We start from the raw sequence: 10,179 nt of genomic DNA on the forward strand, positions 1-10,179 counted from the left end.
ATGGGACACCATACTTGGCCACACGTCACGTCACTTTCACTTTCACTTAAATACATTTCAAAACATTATTAAACAAGTTATAGTATTTAAAATAATACAAAAAATATGTATAGCCTACTATTTTAGATAAATTCTATATATTTTAAGTGTGCACTCTTAGATGCTTTAGTGTTGGAAAGGGACATTAAGCTGTATGGCAGCTGTACAGCAGAAAGGCAGACAGTGGAGAAGGATAATAAAAAAAATAATAAAGGACAGATATTCAGTGGATGGTACAGAAGGAGAATGTAAAGATATAAGAAGGCAGATGGAAAGAGACACAATATGTATCCTGGCTCAATGCCACAATCTTCTGTGACATGCGCTGAAGTCTGCTGGTTACTGTTCCATTTCCACTGCTATTATATACAGAATTAATGCTCACTGGAGTAAGGCACACCCTCCCCCCGCATCCCATCTGTGACTCACTGCAGCCCATTGGCTACTGTGGTGGCAGAAGGCGGGGCTTAGCCCACTGACAGTCAACTCAGCCAATAATGGACTCAATAAACAGAGTCATTAATCCTGAATGAAAATCCAGAGCCGTCATTCATTTCTTGTCTCTCCCTCTTACCAATTTAATTAGGACTCTTAATTTGAAAGTCTCAGTGGAGCTCATAGCCATAATGCATTTTAATGAACACAACAGATGTTCTGCTGTTACTTTATAACTCTGAGCAATTATTCTTGTGGCAGTTGTGTGTTCTCAGACACTGTTATTTATTTCTTCAATACTTCACGTGTATGTCACACCTGCATGAAACAGCAGTTACCCCGGCGTTCACCGAACAAACAGAAGCACATCTGCACGTCTCCAATTCTCATATCTAATCGTTATTTCAATTTATGAGGTAGGCATTTTCTTTCTGTTTGGAAACCTAATCTAACCAATCAATCTATTTTAGCTTGAATACTGACATTTCGAGGCATTGAACCAGTAGTTCAGATATGAAGATGAGCTGGTGCACAAATTGTACGTGTTTAATTGCAAATTAGTCAATTTTGCATTTCGCTTTTATGCCTTTTTCAAGTCAAAGCTAGCATGGACCAACAATGTTGTCTCTGCATGTTTGTCTAGGCTTGGCTTTTGAAAATTCTCCTTCAGCCTTTGAAAGCTTTCTCTGTACGACTGAAGTCCTTGGGGATTTATTCACTGAGCCACAAACTCTGTGGAGTCAAGTCTGAAATTGTATATATCTTCAAGCTTTGCTCATTCTTTAATAAGTCTCTTTTAGAAAGTTTGAGCGGTGTGTCTGCTTATAACTTACTGTAGAAATGTACTGTAGGACTGAAAAAAAAGTGCTGTCCCTGCAATGATTTGCCCATGAAACATGAGAACATCTGAAGAGGTGTGTTTAATTGTTGTAGAAAACCCTATATATGACCATTTTATCTCACAACATAGCCCTTCTTGTTCTCTCAGGGGCTTCAGAGAATACTTATAAAAGTAAGGCCTCAACAAAACGTTGCTTTGAAGAATGGTTTGCCTGAGAAAAAGGCATCGGGAGAAGGGTTCCTCAAAGAAATGCCTTCTGAGAATACTCCTGGGGAGTGTTTTGATGGCATATATAATAGCTCTTAGAAATGTCTATTTAAAAGGTACTTTTATGGCAATCCAAAAGGTTCTCAGATGCTCCTCTTACCATGGGCAGAAGATACTTTCTGTGTCAACCTGGCTCTCTTGGACTTAAATGTAGCATGTGTCAGAGTGCAATCAGGATTTAATTAGTGTGGCCCTACATTTCCTTAAGAACCAAATAAACCTCATCAGCAAAATGCAACTCGCATTTACTTGCCCACTCACCTTGGTGGTTTTGACTTTGTTACCGGTGCTGCAGGACCAACCAGTCAGGTCTGGAAGAGCTTTACACTCCTCGCCATCCAAACATGGGTGCATTTGGCACCACCACTTCTGCAGCACGATGGAAGCTGAAAAAGAGATGGGGAAAATGAAATATTGAACTACTCTCAACATTATTATCTTCAGATTATCTCCTACTGTATGCATCACTGAACATTTATTTTCTTGAATTTTCATCTAAAGTGACCATTTTAAATGGAGCCGATACATTAAATGAGCAAAGAATATTCTGTGTTGTGAAAATATCAGAATGAGATTAATAAAAATAATACAATTATATTCTAATTACATCAAATAAAGGCCTGTTCAAAGAACGATAACTATGAAGATGACTATAACATTAACTATTTCAGCATCCACACCAACAGACGATAATTCAGTTTATCATAAACGTTGCAGTTGCCGTCTGCCACTTTAAATGCTTGAGCTCTTTAGATTCAGGGGGATTCTGATTTAACTGTCAATTTTTTTATTGTTCATCAGCTGGAAAAAAATTCTGGAAGTGATTTCAGTCATCGTTATAACTGTGGCTTTGACTTTCTCATAAATTATTATTAAAACTTTCTAGTAATAGTTATCATGCTTGAAGTGAACAACCTGTAATAATGGAAAATTTCAGGTGTAGGTTTGACCTGCAATGGATGACTAATACAGATCTCATCACTTCCCAACTGAGCAACATATAGGAAAATACATGAAAAATCAAGAAATGACAAGGATTTTCTCACAAACAGACACCTGCTGAAGCACAGGTTGGATAATCAGTTGTTAACACCTTACAAGAAGATAACAGTGTGGGGGGAAAAAATAAACATTATTTTTGCTGCCAGCTTGACGTGTTATAGCGCAGGAAGTCATGCTCCATTATTCACTTTGAAAAGTGGTATATTGGAAACAGCTTCTCCAACGTAACTACATGATAAACCCATGATGTCTTCTCAGATATAGAATCACATCTTCTATTTAAATGTTAAATAAGAGGTGTATAACTGCTGAACCACTAGTGGCACCACATAAAACAATGGAATAATGACCAAAGTGGTCCTGCTCTAAACGTGTGAAATGTTTTTAAAGCAACACTAATAGTGTTACAATACATTTTAAAACAGCCTTGCTTCTCTGCTTTTCAAGTCTTCTGAGCAGTCCAAGCTCTGCCTTGTCACTTCAAAACAAGCCCAGTTCACTCCAAATCCAGGTCTGAGAAGCCAATCAATAGCCTGTTCAAATGAGGTGTGTCTATAAAAGAGCCGCTCACAAGCCCATTGTCCCCAATAATAGGAGGAGAGAAGATATACACAGCGAAAATGAGCTTTACATGGAATTATGCAAAGGAACACACGCAAATCCTCTCAAGCATTGTGAGTGAACGTCTTACACTGAGTCAGGACATGATAGCAGGGGTTCATACAGCATGTGTGTTTGTTGATTTGGAGAGTAGGACGGCTATATCCAAATGATGCTGTTGTAAATCAACAAAATTAGCAGTTGCAAAGGCAGTGGGATACAGTAACTACTGTGTGAGCGTCTTTCCGTCTGCATGAAGCCCACAGTTGTCATTTTTTGATTGCCGTTGTTCAGAGAATCAGTGGGTGCATAATTAGCATTAATGTGGGCATTATTAAGTATAATGGCAAGCTTACGAATGGATGTTTTCATTACCGTCGCAAGCTCTCCATAATTTGTCTACGTAAGTGTGTTGTGAATCTAAACAAACATACACACAACAATATGAGTGCATTCTTTTAGTTACCATCCAATAACAACTGCTGTGAAGATACACATTGGTCATGGTCATTCGCTTCTTGTGGAGAGCTCAAAGTCATGATTCAAATTCACATTAAACACACCTATTGTGTTACTCTGTTACCCAAGTTATTATCAGACAAAATGATCAAATAAATATTTTTCTTGAATTTACAGGAAACATAAGTTTAGCAGAACAATGTCAACATTTGGTTCCAAAACCAAACTTTTTAAAGGAAATTATTACTTTCATTCAGCAAGGATCCATTAAATTGATCAAATGTGACAGAAAAAAAGTTTGTAATTTCACAAAAGATTTCAGTTTCAAACAAACACTGTCCTTTTGGACTTTCTATTCATCATGGTTTCCACAAAATAAAAAAATTGGAAAAGTATTCTGATTTCTGAAGGATCATGTGACACTTAAATGGCTGCTGAAAATTCAGCTTTGCCATCACAGGAATACAATACATTATATAATATATCAAAGGTTGACAAATAAGGTTAAGCATTTGCTTAACCAAACTGAGCATTTGTTAAAAAAAAAAGAAAAAAAAGAAAAAACAATTTTATATTTTATAGCACATGATAGTGCAGGTGTTTTAAACCGAGGATTTGAAACTTCCCCAAAGAAAAAGGCCAGTTGAGCTGCTAAAGCTTTTCAGGAGTTAAATGGCTTTAGGTTTGCAGTTGTGGACACCTTTATCTGAACCTCTTTTCAGCTTTTCCTCACCAAATCTCCCGTTCCACCGTTTAGGCATTTAACTGGATGAGTTTGGCCAAAGCCCGCATACTTGGAAGGATTTTTCTTGCTTTTAGTGCTGGAGTGGCAGGAACAACTGCAAGACATTGATGGTCCTTCTATTTCCAGTCATGAAAAGTCCTATCTGAGGATATGAAGGCACTAATTTAAGCTTTGATTTCCTGTATGGCGCCTTGTAGGATTTAGACAGTGTCATTGCAACAGATGTGAGAAACTATCCAGGATACAGAAATATTTTTGCCACCCCCATTTCTGAGGTATAAACGGACTGTGTTTGAAATGTGTCTGACATCATGTGGCGGCTGTGGAAACTGCAGGAAAAGATGCCGGCAAGCAACTTTGGAGGGAAAAGGAGAGAGAGGGGGACAGACTGGAAAAAAAAAACTGACGAGAGGGAAAAGCAGAGAGCAAGATGAGATGGGAACAGCATGTCAGACATCTTGAGAAAGTGCCTTACTGTCTGTCTTTTCTTGTTTGTGTTTGTAATTGTTGGCACTGGGGTTTGTGGCATGTTGTAGTGGGCCTGGTGGGGAAACCCAGCATGTGGTACTCACAAGTATTCTAAATCATGCAGACTTTCTCTCAAACACACAAACCTTGCCACTATTGTCAATATGAAGCATATGTCACGAGTGATAACACGAAAAACAATCAGCATTTCAACTTGTGTGCTTGCAAACTTAACATTCACATATGTAAGGAGTTTCATATGTTTATATTAGTCAACTATAAGCCATTTGTAAATTGATTTGAAAATTAAACATTGATCTGTTTATTTTAGCATCTCGACACAGCAACACTGACTCAAGCAATGGTGCGTATTTGGGGCAGTACTATCTGTTTGTCCAACCAATGGCAGAGGAGGGCGCGTTTGAGAAACCTGTTTGAAAACCATCAGTATAAAGTGTATTTTAGTAGGCTAACGCGAACGCTAACATTTCCTTTTTCTTTTCAGAATATAGCAATAAAATAAAGCTCTGTGACAAACAATTTACTTACACATTTTGTTCATCATGATAATCTTCCATATGAACACAACTTTTATGGGTTTTGAAGCCTAAATATAAATATAAACAAACTACACTGCAGACACGACTTCAACGTCACCATCACTAAGCTTTCAGCAACTCTTTCAGTCTTTAAAAACATTTTCCCTGAAAGTTTGAGTTCAAATAGTTTGCAAGAGTGCGATATAACAAGAAGCTGAAAAAGTGGGCTAGTGAATAGATGAGTTTACCTAGATGACTCTGTAGTGCCAATTAACCACTTGTTAGTAACTGCATTTTTCAAGACAAGTAAAAGCTTAAAAGTATCACAAGGGGGTATTACTGATGTATTTTGCATGTCGTAGAATAAAACGTGAAAATATCTTCAGCTTTTGTTAACCACAGCCCTTATTTCAGACATTTAACCAAAATCCCGTTAAAAAAACTCACTGACTGGCAAAGGAAACAGAAATGCTAAAATGTTAACTCATGCTAAAAATGCTAACAAAAACATGTCATCCCTGCAGCACTCTGTTGTTGCAATTCCATTTATTGACACTTGCAGCACAGAAATTACACAGTACAAATGTAATTAGGTTTTCAGGCATCCAGAATTCAGCATGTTTTGGTGAATGAATCAAGCTTATAAATTATAACAAATTTACTACACAGGATGTGAGTACACAAAAAAGTTCACAAATATACACACCTGCACAATACAAACATGCACATTTTGCAGTATCTGAGACTATTGGGATTGGTAAACAATAATGTATATCTGTACAAGTATATGCATATGTGTGTGCATCCTAACTAACACACCTCACATTGTGGTTTATGCGCCAGAGACTCAAAACTCCCTAGTATCAATCCAAATCCAGTCTATTAGATTACCCAGAACTCCGTCTCAGCAGCACAAAGCTTGAAATGACCTAATTTACAACACTATCAGCTTAGCTACAGATTCTGCCTTTGACACACATTAATGCAGTGTATTAATTCAGTATCACTCTCCGCAGGCTAAAAGCACATTTGTCTCCTTAAAGATATGCCCGAAGAGCAGCGCAGAAAACACACCTGACCCCAACGACCTATTTATTAAACAGCAGGCATTCCAGCTCACGAATCCGACACACGACTCGCTGTGCATCAATAAAGTCACTGTGGGTTTTCTCCACATCTGCCACTGCATAAATATAACTTCAGCCTTACATTGGCACAAGATATGGAGTAAGGCACAGGCTGGTTGTAAACGCCACATAAGATAAGTCATTCACTGTGCATGTTTCTAATCTAATTCAACACTGGTGAGACTAATCACTGTTTAAACAAGTGTTTATACAAGGACCCAGCAACAACAGATGGAATCAATGCAGAAAATTAAGCCAGAGTACCAAAAAACTGAAAGTAATTATGTTAGAGCAGATTTTATTGGCTGAATTCATAAACTTATCTAATCTTATCAAATACCTGCAATCTAAAACATTTATTCATTCTTTTATTCATTTATTAATAAATAACTAATTTCTTTATCATTTATATATCATTATAAATGATCTATAATTTAATTATAATTTTTCATTTACAAAGGCTACATTATATTTAAGAAATTAAATAAGGAGAACACAACAACGCTCGTTTCTGATTAGTATTTGCCTGCCTAATACCAAATGCACAAAAATGAGTGTTTATTATAAACAATTCGGCGATAAGTTGATTGATAGACTTTAAGAAATGCAACACTGGGAAATTAGAAGATTTCTAACTGTAATCTAAATATCAATTTATAATGGAATACCTGCAATCTAAAACATTTATGTTTGTATGTATGTAATATGTACAGTATGTATTTATTCATTTAATTATTTTTTATTAAAAAGTTACATTATTTTAAGAAATTAAAACAATAAACGAGAACATAACACTTGATTCTGATTGGTCATTTGCCTGCCTTATACCTCATGCACACAAAATGAGGGTTAAGCATAATCATCAGACTGTAAGGTGTTTGAAAAAAGTGTGACACTGGAAAATAGAAAGATTTCTAACTGTAATCTGAATAAAAACTGCAATCTAAAATGTAATTATTCATTCATTCATTCATTCATTGTCAATGTATTTATTTTTGACACTCCATCCATGACCATCCCTGGCAATTGACTTTAATAGCTGTGCTAATTTCATGTCGCTCATATCACTCTATTAATTTCAAAAAGTAATATGTCATTTATTTATTTATTTTTATTTATTTTTATTTATTTTATTTTTTTTTTGTTTTGTTTTGTTTTTTTTGTAAAATAAGCAGAATCATGTACAGCAAGTCTGGCATTATCGCAAAATAAACCCAGGCTTACATTTGAGTCATGGCGCTTCCTGTGGACAAATGTCTAGATTAACTAGGTGCTGGACTTATTAGACAGGGACTTGATGTTCCTGAATGTGTGGCTGAGCACTGATACCCAAATCACAGATGGCAGAGACTCTAGAGGGGGCTCGCCTCAAGCCCCAAAGCAGAGCAGAAATCCCGGGCACACAGGGCAGAAAGAGAGGCCCTCATGCAGAGTAAAGCAGGTCTCTCCACAGAGCGCCAAAGGGAATCACCTTCCCTTCACTCCTTCTAATGAGATTTTAATGGGCAGGTCGGCAGAGGCCTGCAGAGACTCGAGAGCTCACAGAGGAGTGACTAGAGATACGGCCACAGCCAGAACAGAGTACCAAAGGACCTCTACATCAGACGACAGAGATATTTAATCCCTTATTTATTACATTCTCATTGAATGAGATTTAAAGTCCAAATTCTCAGTGCATCATTGATCGAATTCTGATCCTAGTTGATTTGCCATAAGAAGGTATATCTCAAGACTTCTCTTTTGAAGGTTTCAATTAAGTTTCTTTCAGCTCTTTCTCAGGCTCCTCTCTCGCTCTCACTGATGTTTTAATGATATGTGAATGGGTAAAGTGCCCTCTAATGGCCAAACAGTGGAACAACACAATGCAAATATTTAATACAACATAAGAAATAGGATCTTTAAGTTACTCTGTAATATATCACAGGAAAATCGCAATTACTCCCATCTCACATTTCTTTTCTTAACACCCTATTTTTAAAACTGTAGATTAAATATATTTGTCAGTATCTGCTGTTTAAAGGTGAACTGTATGTTATACAAAGTGACATTTGCAGGACAAAAACCCCTTAGATTTTTGTTTGCATGAGAATATTTAAAAAAAAAATTTTTGCTTGCGCTTGCTAAACTAGATGCTAGTTAAACTGCAGCCAAACCATGAGCTATAAAGCACAGTAAACCTTTTGTAAGGTAGAAAGTTACAAGCTGCTAGCCATACACATTATTACAATCAAGCGTAGCGTTAGTTCTGGCAGGTCACGTTAGTCAAGCTTGCATCAGCTGACTCTCAGTTGATCCTCATCTACCTATAGGAATACAACACCTATCATCTAAGCATTCATATATAAGGTCCCTCAGTATTATCAGCAGTTTTCCAATTGCTCAATAGCTAATTACCCTCCTCCATCCCCAACTCCCCCTCTGTCAGTCAGGATTCAGCCTTCTGATTCTCCTTTGAATCAGACTAATTCTAAAATGTGTACATACAATTATTGAACTCTTGTTGATATCTGCAATACATTTATGTTCTGTTTACCCTGGGGGGGTTATCGCTGCTCTCCCTGCTCTCATCCATGCTAGGCTGAATAGATGCACAGGGAGTTCTTGCCCAGAAAAGAACCATACCGCCAATCCAAACTGTATGCTAATTGTCAATCATCTTTTTATAACTGTTATAATAAAGTTTGGGTCGGTACAATTAAAAAAAAATTTTTTTTTTTAAAGAAGTCTCTTATGCTCACCAATCACAAATCATTCTAATATTTGTTTAAAACAGTTGTGCTGCCTGATATTTTTGTCGAATGATACATTTATTCATTTTTGCTTTACACACATGGGAACTTTAGCACAGAACTGATGCCATATAATATAACATAATGCTTTTTCTCATGCTACACCACTACAAAAATAGCTTCTTTCTGGAAAAGCTACACAGCTTCTAAGCTACTGAAAAATGTAGTTAGGCATGTCACTAATTCAAGTTAGCTACTCTCCAACTCTGCGCTGAGTATTAGATATTTACGAAGTTTCAGAAGCTGAGAATATGTTCCTATGTGACCTCCCTCCAGAGGCCTGTGTGGTCCTGAGGGAGAAAGTGAGACTGATGGCCTGAGGGATCTAGAGATCCAGCAATGTTGATAGAGGAAAATGACCCTCACCACTCTCTCCTTCACTGCACAAAAACACAGGTCAATCATACTGACTCTCTCTTACATCAGCACAGAGCCATCACGACCTCTGATGTGAGTTCATACACGGCCTTTCCAATTCTCTTTCTGCTGTTCTGTGTATACCAATAGTTTTAAAAGACAAAGACAAAGACATGCATGCACATACATACATGCATATAAAAAAAGACAAAGACATACGCACATACATATAATCACATAATATTCTAATGGTCAGACTAGCATGAATACTACCGTTCAACTGTTTTTGCATTAAATTGATCAAAAATACTTTTACATTGTTACAAAACATTTCTACTTCAAATAAATGCTATTCTTTTGAACTTTTAATTCATCAAAAAAAATAAATAAATAAATAAAATCCTGAAACAAATGGCATCACGGTTTTCACAAAAATATTAAGCAGCACAACTGTTTTCAACATTGATAATAATAAGAAATGAACAGCAAATCAGCACATTTCAATGATTTG

General features: G+C 36.7%; 1 protein-coding gene across 1 annotated transcript in view; it reads right to left on the reverse strand.

Moving 5' to 3' along the window:
• The window catches only part of LOC107696804 (protein FAM19A4-like), a 42,662-nt gene that overhangs the window by 2,855 nt on the left and 29,628 nt on the right, over positions 1 to 10,179 (reverse strand). Inside the window, exons 5-6 of the mRNA XM_016497308.1 lie at positions 1,844 to 1,968; positions 1,683 to 1,725 (exon numbers count right to left, since the gene is read on the reverse strand). Coding sequence (XP_016352794.1) covers positions 1,683 to 1,725; positions 1,844 to 1,968 — 168 coding nt within the window. The remainder of the gene's footprint in view (positions 1 to 1,682; positions 1,726 to 1,843; positions 1,969 to 10,179) is intronic.

Source organism: Sinocyclocheilus anshuiensis, unplaced genomic scaffold (genome assembly GCF_001515605.1).
Source record: "Sinocyclocheilus anshuiensis isolate Anshui unplaced genomic scaffold, SAMN03320099.WGS_v1.1 scaffold710, whole genome shotgun sequence".
In the NCBI taxonomy this organism is placed as follows: domain Eukaryota; kingdom Metazoa; phylum Chordata; class Actinopteri; order Cypriniformes; family Cyprinidae; genus Sinocyclocheilus; species Sinocyclocheilus anshuiensis.